Below are 13,259 nucleotides of genomic sequence, written 5' to 3'. Positions count from 1 at the left end.
TTAAATGTAGAAAAGTAAGGTGTCCGACGTTCGAACCCCAACCCCCTATACATATATTATGTATTGTCCCTACCAATTAAGCTAAGTTCACGGGGGCGATTCGAATTCTAAGTTTCTCACTTTTTTTTAGGGGAAAAGAAAAGAATAAAAGAAAAAGAAACTGTGCAATATTTATCTTTTATATCTCTAATAACACACTTATTTTAGTTCTATAAATGATTTCTTTAAAAACAAAAAACAAAATATCTCGTGTATAATCTCATAACTCTTGGATTTATCTACTTACATCTTTAAATTTCATCAAAAGGAAAAGAAAAATCTTCTTGTTAAACGAGATCTAGTTCAACCGACAATGTTGATATTATTGAAATTTAAATTGAAACTTCGATATAACTATTTGATTCGAGAAATTAATTTTACATTTTTCCAATTGATTAAAGAATGATTAAAAGAAAAAGTTTGTAGCATCTAAACCCAAACCTCACCATCTCCCGCCATGGCTATCCCCACCCCCACGAAACCGAAACTTATCCTCTCACTCCTCCAACCTCATCACCACACTTTCTCTCTCTTCCAAACTCCAACTACTTTCTCATTCTCTCTCCTCCCCAACCGCTCTCTCAATTTCAAATTCCCTCTCTCTTTCTCCTTCAAATCTCCACCTTCACCAATCCGCACCTTCAATGCCGACGACGACGAAGACGAAGAAGAAGAGGAAATCGACGACGAAGACGATGAAGAAGAGGAAGATATCGCGGCGGATGAATATGATGAAGTAGTTGTATCCGGTGAGGCTTCGGATGAAGATGAAGTTGAGGTTGAGGAATTGGGGAGATATGATGATGAATTTAAGTGGCAGAGAGTTGAGAAGCTTTGTAATGAAGTTAGAGAGTTTGGTGTTGGGATTATTGATGTTGATGAACTTGCTTCTGTTTATGATTTTCGGATTGATAAGTTTCAGGTTCGCTCAATTTCTCTTCATTTTCATGTTTATGATTTAGTATTTTGTTTTTTTTTTCTGCCATATGATAAAAACTGATTTTTAGTGAATTAATTATATAAAATTGATTCTGATGGTTAAAGTGATTTTATGTATAAAATTGATAGTAAAAATCAATTTTTGAATCAAAAGCGATGAGAAAATGTGTTCTGACAATCAACATGATTTAATATCATTTGCGTTTGATACTTTTGGCTTCCTGGCACATAGGTTTTGTGATGTTGTGTCTTCTAGGTTTATGGGTGTGGTTTTTAAGATGATTGGTTTTGCCATCCAGAAACGGTTAACGGCGCACCTTGTTGACTGTTTGCATTTAATTCTTGTGTAGTTTTCTTGAGTATTCAAGTAATTAATACAAGTTATTTATAGTTTAAAGCTAGAATCAATTCTGAAGGTAAAATCAAGTCTACTTGAGAGCAATCAAACAAGTCAAAATCAATTATACATCTCTACAATAAAGTTTGGCTTCTCTAAAAGTGGTACCAAGAGTTTTTGATTTGTGTGTGTTGTGGTTTTTTTTTTTTTTTGCTAGCGGCAAGCGATTCAAGCTTTTCTGAGAGGTTCATCGGTGGTGGTTTCTGCTCCGACTAGTAGTGGAAAAACTTTGATTGCGGAGGCTGCAGCTGTTGCTACTGTGGCTAGGGGACGAAGATTGTTCTACACGACTCCTCTTAAAGCGTTGTCTAATCAGAAATTTCGTGAATTCCGGTATGTGATGAACAATTGAGTGCGATTTTGTGCACATTTAGAATATGCAGTTTGATTGCAAGTATTTATGTACAGGCTATTTCTATTTCATATAAGTTATAAGTTGTTTTCATTAGTTATCCTGAAGAGATTATGTAAATAAGCAAAAAAGTAAAAACAACTTTGGGCATTTCATAAGTTGTTTCTATTAGCTCTGTAAAACAGTATTACAAGTGTTTATGTCATTTGATAAGCTCAAATAAGTCAATCAAAAAGAGAATCTTATTTGTTTCCGTTATTGCTTTTTTTACACTGTTTGGAAGTTGAACTGGTGGTGGGTTGTTGTGTTCTTTCAGGGAGACTTTTGGTGACAGTAATGTTGGCCTTCTTACGGGTGATTCTGCTGTCAACAAGGATGCTCAGGTTTTGATTATGACTACGGAGATATTACGTAACATGTTGTATCAGAGGTGCATTATCTTGAAAACTTGGACTTATTATGTAACACTAGATTTTTGTCCCCAAAGCAACAATCATATACTTTTGAGCCTTTGTTTTTTGCTATTGTGCTGAAAAAGCTTGGGTTTTGGGCTTATGGCTTTATGTTGTTTATGTTTTTCGTTACAATTAATAGCTCTGAATTTGGAGTCAAATGCAATGAAGCTCATATACTCCAAAATCACTAAAGTATCAACATCATGCCCTATTTTGATACTGATACATGTATGATACTCCTAGATGTATATCCAAGTAGTATCCAATCCTTTTACTTTTTTTATGGAAATTGTTGACCGATAATACATTTAGAGTATGGCTTCAATACTTTGGGATACAGCTCCGAAAACGTATTTTAAAGTTTTTGTATGTTCTTGTTCTTCATCATGTTGACAGCGAATTTGGATGATATAATTCTTCTATTCATCCTATGAGCATAGAATGTGCGACATTAGTGGTACACATGTACTGGATCCATTTAATGATGGATGGAATTCTTGAATTGGCAAAGCCGACTCTTATGTACTAGACTTAGAGGCTTTACTTTTTTGGATGGTCAAGACTTTTAAACAGGACTAATGATTTTTTTGTGACCTTGTGAAATTGTTTGTGTGGGGGGGTACATTTGTGACATATAACATTATCTAATTTCTACCAATGTAATAATATCAGTGTCTCATTATAAATATTATGCATTTATGTAAAGTTGTACATTTTCGTATAATGACTGTTAATAACTTTTATTTTTAATCCCTCAAAAAAAAAACTTTTATTTTTAACTATCTTTCGTATTCTTGCATTTCTGTTGTATTGTATCGACGTGTATTAAGTCTGTGGGACTCAAAGGTCCAAAGGACAGGAGATCAACAATGTGGATTTACCAGTTCAATTCATTTATCATTTGACCTTGTTTCTTGTAATTTGATTATGGCAATGTCATCAATATTCTCACCTGATATTTTTATCAAGTATATTACTAAATCCTATGTCCTCTTATTTCTTTTCTTTATCATCATTTTGACGCTGCAATTTTCATGCAGTGTTGGTAATGTTTCTTCTGGAAGTGGACTCGTCAATGTTGATGTGATTGTTTTGGACGAAGTTCATTACCTTAGTGACATATCTCGCGGTACAGTTTGGGAAGAAATTGTAAGCATGATTTACTGTCTTTCCTGCTTTACTGTCTTTGCACATGACTTAGCTTGCTTGATTTTTCTTAAATTTGTATGCATATGTTTTGTATTGCTGCAGGTTATTTATTGCCCAAAAGCAGTTCAACTTATTTGTCTCTCTGCAACCGTTGCAAATCCAGATGAGTTGGCTGGTTGGATTGGTCAGGTATTCAGATTGGGCTGGTCATGTTTATTGCAGTTGCAGAATTTGTTAAGAATTGAGCACTTATCTATGTAAAGAACATGACAACATGTCACCATCGGTGGCTTTTTTATTTCTTGTTCTAAGCCATTCAATTCAATTAATTATTTTCACCGCTCAAATTGGAAACATCCAAAAAGTTGTCGTATATAATTAATTTGAAATTTACCAAACTTCAGGCTATTTTTAAGGAGCTTTACATATTTGATCATCTTGACTGATTTTTGGACAATTTGGATTTGAAACATTCTATTGTTAAAGTATCCATGTGGCCGACCCCACTTAGTGGGAAAAGGGTTGGTTGTTGTTGTTGTTGTTGTATCTATTGTTAAAGTATATAATTCTGGGTTCTCAAATTTATGCAATGCTCAGTATTCAGATTTTATTTATCAGAAAATTTTGCATATTATAGTTGCAGAGAAAGAACTAGACTACATTAATTTATTTTATATAAAATTACCTTGATAATGAACTCTGATGCTGGTTGCATTTTTATGTCACGTAAGTTGAAAAAAATTCCAAGTTCAGTATCATTGCATCTTCATTAAATTGACTGATGGGATTGTGGTCGGTGACAGAATTCAATTAGTAAATTAAATCTGTCATCTTTCATTTTGTTTGGTTGCCTGTCTAGGCTAGTTTCTCTTTTTGATCTCTGAAATGTTTTTGTTTTTCAGATTCATGGTGGAACAGAGTTGGTAACATCAACAAAACGCCCAGTTCCTCTGAATTGGCATTTCTCTTTGAAGAATTCCTTGTTACCCCTTCTTGACGATAAAGGAACACAGATGAACAGGTGATATCTAGGATCCTGAATTTATTTATTTTGTTTAGTTAATTGCTACATGTATCCGATATTAGTAGACACCTTGTTTAACTGTAAAGAGTTGTACAATTTTACTTTTTCACTTCAAAGCCATATTTTCTGTCATGGATGTATGGATTTGGTATGGTTCGTAATGATTGTTTTGATGAGTTGCATGAAGTTTGATAGCATCTTTATTTGGTGGCCTTTTTCATAGTTCCTTATGTTAAATTTTAGTAGCACGCAAAAGGGCTGAAACTAGTTGGTTTTGCAGTTAGATTTGATATATAACCCTGTGATGTGTGATCTATAGTAAACTTAGCTCTTTTATAATGCATGAAAAGTTGTTCAAATTGGGTGATTATTCTTTGTAGTGCCATAATTTACTGGATCAAAGTAACACTAGTAGTCAATAGTTGGGGGTGATGCTTACTGTTGTTAAGACTTGCAGCTATTCAGAATGTTAAGAGTCTTCGACTTGCAGCTATTTCCACAATATGATCGTTATTTACACATTTGCATTACTTATTGTGATAATTCTAATTATAATAATAACTGCAAGAATTTCAATGGGATGGATGAATAGGTCGGTTGTAGTGACTACATAAGTATTTAGTGGTTGTCCAAAAGAAAATACGATAGAAATAAACTATGAATTTTTATTATTTAAGAAACCAAAGATAGAAATATTTTGTTGGAAATTGTGCATTCAATATTCTAGAAATTTAAAATCTTATCTTTTCAAGATATAATTTATGATTTAATACCATTTTTAGATTCTTAACTTGTGCCCTAAGGGCACAAGTTAACACTACCCTATAATTATTTTACAAATGAATTAAATCAAAGTGTAAACTAAGTTCTTCTTTTATGTAATGCAGGAAGCTGTCACTCAATTATTTAAAACTTCAAGCTGCAGAAGCTAAACCTTACAAGGATGATTGGCCTAGAAAAAGGAATTCCCGGAAACGTGGAACTCGCACAAGCTATGACATCGATGATAGAATGTTGGAACAGCGTTCTCTTTCAAAGAATGACATAAATGCAATTCGTAGATCACAAGTTGGGCCTCTGAATTAATTTTCTTATTGTTTGTTTGTACTTTATGATGTTCATAGTAGCAATCATTTTCATATTTTTTCACAACTTAAAATCTTTTAAAATGGGGATACCTTGGTGGCATTTATATGTCTGCCAACCACCATGCATATTGAAATACGTAGTTCGGGTTTTGATACACATCTGGGCTAATAGCACACACACATTTCCATTAGAAAAATAAGACTCTTGTGCCCTGAATTTTTAGTAATGAGCGTACATGCTGATGAGTATAATATTTAATTTTTTTCAGGTTCCTCAAATAATCGATACTTTATGGCACCTTCAGTCAAGGGATATGCTTCCAGCTGTTTGGTTTATTTTTAGCAGGAAAGGTTGTGATGCAGCTGTGCAATATGTTGAAGATTGCAAACTTTTAGACGAGTGTGAAGCAAGTGAGGTTCAACTAGCTTTGAAGAGGTTCCGCATTCAGTATCCAGATGCTGTCAGAGAAACAGCAGTGAAAGGGCTTTTGCAAGGGGTCGCTGCACATCATGCTGGATGTCTACCACTGTGGAAGGCCTTCATAGAAGAGTTGTTTCAAAGAGGTCTTGTCAAGGTTGTTTTTGCTACCGAAACCCTTGCTGCTGGAATCAACATGCCTGCTAGAACAGCTGTTATTTCATCCCTCAGCAAAAGAAGTGATACTGGGCGCACCTTGTTGACCTCAAATGAACTGCTTCAGATGGCTGGGCGTGCTGGGCGTAGAGGCATTGATGAAAGTGGTCATGTAGTCCTCGTCCAAACTCCTAATGAAGGTGCTGAAGAGTGCTGCAAGGTACTTTTTTCTGGACTTGAGCCTCTGGTGTCGCAGTTTACTGCTTCTTATGGTATGGTTTTGAATCTTCTTGGTGGTGGGAAAGCCCTTCGTAGGTCAAACACATCAGACGAGATGAAAACTTCATCAGGGAAAACTTTGGATGAAGCTAGGAAGTTAATTGAGCAAAGTTTTGGAAATTATGTTAGTAGCAGTGTTATGCTGGCTGCTAAAGAGGAACTTAATAGAATTGAAAAAGAAATTCAGTTGTTGATGTCAGAAATCACTGATGAAGCCATAGATAGAAAAAGTAGGAAGGCTTTATCACAGCGACAATACAAGGAGATTGCAGAATTGCAGGAAAATTTAAGGGCAGAGAAACGTATTAGGGCTGAATTGCGAAGACAGAAGGAAGCAAAGAGAATATCCGCCTTGAAACCATTATTAGAAGAGTCCGAAAATTTACCATTTTTGTGCTTGCAGTATAGAGATTCTGACGGAGTTCAACATTCAATTCCTGCTGTGTTTTTGGGAAAGGTCGACTCCCTTGGTGCTTCGAAACTCAAAAACATGATCGGTTCTGTTGATTCTTTTGCACTAAATTCAGCAGATGCAGATTCTGAATTGAATGAAGACCCTGTACCATCATATCATGTAGCTCTTGGCTCAGATAACTCTTGGTATCTATTTACAGAAAAGTGGATTAAAACAGTATATGAGACAGGCTTTCCCGATGTTCCGTTAGTTCAAGGGGATACCCGACCTCGAGAAATTATGAGTGATCTCCTTGATAAGGAGGACATGAAGTGGGATAACCTTGCTAACTCTGAACACGGTGGTTTATGGGTCACGGAAGGATCTCTGGAGACATGGTCTTGGAGCTTGAACGTTCCAGGTTTGAGTAGCTTCTCTGAAAATGAAGAGGTGCTACTGAAGTCTCAAGCATACAGAGATGCAGCTGAACAATACAAAAACCAAAGAAGTAAAGTTGCACGCTTGAAAAAGAAGATATCTCGTACTGAAGGCTATAAAGAATATAATAAAATTCTAGACGCAGTCAAGTTTACTGAGGAGAAAATCAAGCGAATGAAGACTAGATCCAAACGTCTGACAAATCGGATAGAACAAATTGAACCCTCAGGTTGGAAGGAGTTTATGCAGGTGAGCAATGTCATACGTGAAACCAGAGCTTTAGATATTAATACACATGTGATATATCCACTAGGAGAAACTGCTTCAGCAATTCGTGGGGAAAATGAACTATGGCTCGCAATGGTTCTTCGTAGTAAAATTTTAGCAGAACTAAAACCTGCACAACTTGCTGCAGTGTGTGCAGGTTTGGTATCCGAGGGGATTAAAGTCAGACCCTGGAAGAACAACAATTACATTTATGAGCCTTCTGCAACGGTAGTCAATATCATAGGGTTATTGGATGAGCAAAGAAATGCCCTATTGACAATTCAGGAGAAACATGGGGTGACAATATCTTGCTGTTTGGATAGCCAGTTTTGTGGTATGGTTGAAGCTTGGGCTTCTGGGTTGACATGGAGAGAAATAATGATGGATTGTGCAATGGATGATGGTGATCTAGCTCGTCTCCTTCGAAGGACCATTGATCTATTAGCTCAGATTCCTAAATTGCCAGATATTGATCCATTGTTGCAAAAGAATGCAAGGGCTGCTTATGATGTCATGGATCGGCCTCCAATAAGTGAACTTGCTGGGTAGTTTTCTCTTCTCTCTCTGTTGTATCATCCATTTGTACATATTGTACGATTAATTTACATACAGTAACACAATTTATGATATTATCATTGTTCTTACAATTTTAATCAAATTTATGTTGTACCCTAAAAATTGTCGACTATAGGCTGTAATCTTGTGACATTAAATACAAATTTCTAGAAATAGATTTGTAATATTTATGTTCATACGATGTATTATCCAACTACATATTTATTTATTTATTTATTTATAGTTTATTAAAACAGCCACTTGAACTTGATCGTCGACACTTATCTATTTTTTGTCATGTCATCTCGATTCTTGCCGCATAAGAAATATTTCAATGCGTCCCTCTCCTAAATACGTCTAACCACTTTAACCCCACATCTCTTCTTGACATTTGCCTTTTCTCAATACATAATAATACTTACCGTTTTCTCATCCCTTTTTGACGGTTACACTATGTCTCACCATTTCGTTTATTATAATTGAACTTTTACGTTGTTCTGTTCCTCTTAATGCGGTAAAACTAATCTACAATCTGCACCATTGCACAACATTTGATATGAGTAACTGAATAGGAGAAATGTACTACTGTTATGGCAGTCATCTCCTAGTATGCATTAGTCAAAGGAAGTCTCAATGTAAATTTAGAACCGATTCCATTTTCTAAAAAGTCTATTTATAATGATCATTTTACAGCATCTATGCATCTATATGCAACAATTTTCATCAAAACACTCTCACACTGCTCTCTCTGTCGCCTTACTATCCCCATATGGTATTTAATAAAATTTCACTATTTCTGTTATATTTCACGTTCTTTAATTTGCATAATGATCTTATATATATTTCCTACCAAGAATGCATCTTTTGTAAATGGTTTTATATAATACTTTACGTAGATTTTTTTTATAATGGCCATACATTTTCCCAATAAGACATCACCAACATGGCTATCAGGATCCAACTCAGCACCTTATACCTTTCAATTTTAGGCCAATACCACTAAGCCACACCACACTACAATATAACTTTACAAAATAATCTAATAGGCCATACCCTCTACTTTAAGGGCGCTGCTCTGTTAAGACAGCTTAACCCAGAGTTTCCATGAAGATCGACTACTCGAAATATGTATTCTCAAGTCTATCCCTTAAAGCTGCCCGGAAGAGATCTACATCAAACCTGACAACCAAGATGGTCATGTCCCCATCTCTTTCTCTTTCTCTTTCTCTTTCTCTTTCTGACACAAGGTCTTGGTAAGACCTAAATGTAAGATAAATGTACAATTTCGCTTATGCATGTGCAATTGTTCGCGCCTTTTTCCTATAAGCTAACATAAAATTTCTCACTTTTATTGACTAATAAGTCGATAAAGTAAACTCATGTTTTTATAATCAATTCTACTATTTAGAAGAAGACCATGAAGGGGGACGATCAGAAATGAAGAAGTAGAAAAATGAAGGTAATTAAATATGATTATTCTATTATAATTAAATCCATAAGAAAACGCACGGTTCCTTGCACATTTTACGGAACCGCCCGTGTCCATTCACTTTTTCAAAATTAATTTTTTATGATGAAAATATAAAAAATATGACACTAATTATTGTTATTTAGGTTTTTTAAAAATGTCCATTAATTTATTTAGGTTTATAAAATTTATTTAGAATAAAATATTTGCATATCCGTCTTGCCACCTCTTTACCCCTTGCGCCATCTAGTTTGCGCATTGTACACTTGTTTGATGGTTGTCACATTTTCGTGTGATGTTGATGTTAAGGGTAGGAAAAAATGTATCTTAGTGATTTTTAGAGTATTGGGTGTTCCTATCACATTTTAAGGCATATCCGTCTTGCCACCTCTTTACCCCTTGCGCCATCTAGTTTGCGCATTGTACACTTGTTTGATGGTTGTCACATTTTCTTGTGATGTTGATGTTAAGGGTAGGAGCTTCCAGAGTATTCTTTTGAGTGGGTTGGTTCACTTCACGCTATGTGTTTCAAGTGCAAAGTTACAATTGATGGACAAACCTTTGAGAGTCCTAAGTTTTATTCGACATTGAAGGAAGCTGAACATGCAGCAGCTGAAAATGCTTTGACATCATTATCACCAAGTGGAATTGAAGAGGCTAGTCTTAATCATTTATGGCTAATTCGATATCTTTCTTATTCTATAACTTAATTCTTTTGCTTGGTCCTTTTTACATATATATGATTGTCTATATTTCAGGATGAAATTGTGGTATACAAGAATCTTTTGCAATTAGCTCAAAAGGAAGGATTGAAGTTGCCTGTATATAGTACCAATAAATCCGGCGAGGCTCACAAGCCTATATTTAGTTCACAAGTGGAGATAAAAGGGGAAATATTTACTGGTCAAGAAGCTAAATCCAAGAAGCATGTTGAGATGAGTGCAGCCAAAGTTGCTTATACATTTTTAGACCCAAAAAAAAAGAGTGTAATTTTGCCAATCCGTAAAGTTTATTTGCATTGTTTTTATTCCCAATCATATTTATTTTGATTTTGACACTTATTTAGGACATTGAATTTATTTTGAGACTTGTTTAGTATTGTTAGATTTTTATCAATGCTGTATTTTATTTAAACTTCTTTACTTTAAATAATAATATCGATATTACGAGATGTAGCGAATTAAAACTAAATTAACTTTTAATATATGAAATAATTTGGTGATTCATGTTGAATTATTAATTATTACTATTTACTACATGATTTAACTTTGTTAATTTTTTAAGTTATTTTCTGTAATGCGTTGTTGAAAATTATAATTTTTTCCATAAAAAAAAAAAAATAGTAAATAATATAGTAAATCTTTAAGTACAAGTTAAAAAAATTAATAGAAAAGGGTCCATAGAGAACAAGGACAAGTTAAAAATTAATAATTAACCCGCCAACTCGTTAATAAACGGGGCGGGCTTGAACAGAACAAGGACAAAACAGTTTGAAGTTCAACTCATCCAATCATTATGAAAGATTATTCATCTTTCATAATGTTATAAAATATTACACAAATATTTGTTCAAGATAACAGGGGAAAATAAGTAACAATGAATCCAATCAATGCTCCTTAATTGAAGAACTCCCATGATACCCTGTGGTGCGCAGCAACTGCTGGGCATATTTGCTGGCGTTGGCACAACACAAAAAATTCTATGAGTGGCCTCAATATACAAAACAGAAAATTAGAAACAACAAAAAGCAATATTCCTAGAAGAAGGAGTGAAGAACAGACCTGCAGATACTTCTAATATAATCAACTTTTTTGGCATCCTCAAAGCCTAACCACATATTAACTTCCATCCCAAAATGTTTAGCATCAAAATGTTTGGCAGCAACCATCCCTTGTTCATTAGACAAAAGGCCATTATCGACAAAAGAACGGATTTTTGAAGATACCATTCCCTGTAAATCTGAAAATATTCTTAGCAAGTAAGATAAGCCATATCTAGTCTAGAAATAAAATAAAAAATGTATGACAAGCATCCTTGTACACTGATATAAGCTGCAAGTTGTTACCTTTTTCATCAATTTCTTCAATGTTTTCGGAACATCTAAAATATTGACCTTGTGATCCCTCAACTTCGATTGATCCAACAAGTAAGAAGATGAGAAAGGGTAAGATTGAGTTGAAAGGGATTGAAAAATTAAGGGACAGATTTGTTGTTTCATGTAAAATCAATTTAAAAATGAACAAAAGAGTTCACTTAAGATTTTTCATAACTGTGTTATGCACACACAACTCGATTGACTGAATTGCAAAATAAAATAAAATCTAAACAACATAGCGCGTAACATGAAGTGTCCTCTATATTTCGTGTCATGCTTTAAACGATAAAAAAGCGTGTGTTTGAAAAAATGTGTCAAAAGTAATTTACTAATCATTCATATATATAGCAATAGTATTTCAATTCCTCATATCATAGGAAAAAAACTGTAGCATTTTAATGTAAATTTGGTCCCTTTCTTTAAAATTTTATTACATTTGCTTGCATTGCTTACGTGATTTTTGTATACCACAACACAAGATGAAACATGTATGAGGAATCATTTATAGTTGGATGTTATGATTATGTTATGTTTAGTTCTATAATAATCACAGTACAGGCGTAAAACAATGACGGTAATAATAATTATAAAATGGCAATAATAATTAGCCACTCTTAAAAATTTAATTTGTGTGTTCATTATTCCAGAAAAATATAAAAATACTTTTTTTAAATATCCATATATTAGAAAATACAGGCGACTTAAAATTATAGTATCATCAAGTTGATTTTGTTAAAACTGCTTTAATTTGATCCTGTTCTCCACATTAACACATGTTTTTGTATAATTTGAGTTAGCTACAGTTGAAAGTGTAGTCTTTAGGCACGAGTTGTTACCTGAAATTCTTGTGGATCTGGTCGCCAATAGTCTTCTACCTTGTTCTTCCATCATAAATCTCTTTCTTTTTCGAGCTACAGTAAAATAATTAAAGAAAAATTAAACCATAAGTTTATGGAAAAGGTGTAGATCGAGTAAGAGTAGGTTTTTCGAGCTACCTGAAATTGAATAAATCGGAGTATGAGCAAGAGTAAGAGTAGAGATTTCTGTGAGAGTAGAAATTTGGGACATATCCTGCGTTTCAGGTGAAGAATTGGTAGATTCAGATCTTCTTTTTCTTTTTTCTTCTAATATTTGAAGATGAATGGGTAATGAAGGCATGATTGATTGATGGTTCAACACAGAGCCTCGGGAGTATGCAAGCCTTCAAGACACTGTCGACCAAATCTCCACTTGAGATACGAGTAGCAGTAAACCCAACCCCTTTTGATGGAACATCATATTCCCTCGGCTCGGTCCCAAATTAAGTGAGACAATATTTTGTTGGGAAATTAACCACTTTAGTCCCTGAATCGGAAGAGATTCGTCACTTTAGTTTCTGAATGCAGATAAATTGCAAAATAGTCCCTGAATGTAGACTTTGTTAGTCAATTTAGTCCCTGAATGCAAACTTCGTTAGTCAATTTAGTCCCTGAATGTAGACTCCGTTAGTCATTTTAGTCCCTGAAATTGACCATGCAGGGACTGTTTTGCAATTTCACTTCATTCAAGGACTAAAGTGACTAATTCCCCATATTTTGTTTTGATCTTATTTTTCTACTAATAAATAAAAACAAATATTAGCATTAGTTTATTTTTTTACGGCTAAATGAAAATGTTAGCCAGCGAATATTTTTTGAATTTATTTTAAATCCACGGCTATTATAATGGTAGCCTAATATTTTTGAATTTATGATTCAATAATTTATT

The 13,259-nt window shown here is 34.2% G+C and overlaps 2 protein-coding genes across 2 annotated transcripts; one reads left to right on the top strand and one right to left on the bottom strand.

Moving 5' to 3' along the window:
- Nucleotides 1-418: 418 nt before the first annotated feature.
- EMB25 (DEAD/DEAH box helicase) lies at nucleotides 419-8,147 on the top strand. Its single transcript, XM_085714679.1, has 8 exons — nucleotides 419-961; nucleotides 1,533-1,708; nucleotides 2,044-2,157; nucleotides 3,223-3,331; nucleotides 3,434-3,520; nucleotides 4,234-4,352; nucleotides 5,243-5,423; nucleotides 5,713-8,147. Exons 1-8 carry the CDS (start codon nucleotides 497-499, stop codon nucleotides 7,942-7,944), a joined length of 3,483 nt encoding a protein of 1,160 aa, XP_085570805.1. The 5' UTR covers nucleotides 419-496; the 3' UTR covers nucleotides 7,945-8,147.
- Nucleotides 8,148-10,800: 2,653 nt separating this feature from the next.
- Nucleotides 10,801-12,823, bottom strand: LOC146921248 (uncharacterized). The gene is made up of 5 exons (XM_085714678.1): nucleotides 12,509-12,823; nucleotides 12,350-12,424; nucleotides 11,484-11,546; nucleotides 11,200-11,377; nucleotides 10,801-11,091 (listed from the first exon to the last, which is right to left on the bottom strand). Exons 1-5 carry the CDS (start codon nucleotides 12,669-12,671, stop codon nucleotides 11,025-11,027), a joined length of 546 nt encoding a protein of 181 aa, XP_085570804.1. The 5' UTR covers nucleotides 12,672-12,823; the 3' UTR covers nucleotides 10,801-11,024.
- Nucleotides 12,824-13,259: the final 436 nt, after the last annotated feature.

This window comes from Medicago sativa, chromosome 5, assembly GCF_051527215.1.
Source record: "Medicago sativa cultivar Bolivia chromosome 5, Bolivia_mono, whole genome shotgun sequence".
Lineage (NCBI taxonomy): Eukaryota > Viridiplantae > Streptophyta > Magnoliopsida > Fabales > Fabaceae > Medicago > Medicago sativa.
This window is presented reverse-complemented; position numbering and strand designations above follow the sequence as displayed.

What these genes read in the sequence shown, in the direction of transcription:
- EMB25 (XM_085714679.1), top strand. Translation starts at nt 497, where the DNA reads ATGGCTATCCCCACCCCCACGAAACCGAAACTTATCCTCTCACTCCTC. An exon ending in CGTAACATGTTGTATCAGAG is followed by an intron (nt 2,158 to 3,222) that starts GTGCATTATCTT and finishes ATTTTCATGCAG; the next exon opens with TGTTGGTAATGTTTCTTCTG. An exon ending in TGGCTGGTTGGATTGGTCAG is followed by an intron (nt 3,521 to 4,233) that starts GTATTCAGATTG and finishes TTTGTTTTTCAG; the next exon opens with ATTCATGGTGGAACAGAGTT.
- LOC146921248 (XM_085714678.1), bottom strand. Translation starts at nt 12,671, where the DNA reads ATGCCTTCATTACCCATTCATCTTCAAATATTAGAAGAAAAAAGAAAA. An exon ending in CAGATCCACAAGAATTTCAG is followed by an intron (nt 11,547 to 12,349) that starts GTAACAACTCGT and finishes GATCAATCGAAG; the next exon opens with TTGAGGGATCACAAGGTCAA. An exon ending in TATATTAGAAGTATCTGCAG is followed by an intron (nt 11,092 to 11,199) that starts GTCTGTTCTTCA and finishes TGCCAACGCCAG; the next exon opens with CAAATATGCCCAGCAGTTGC.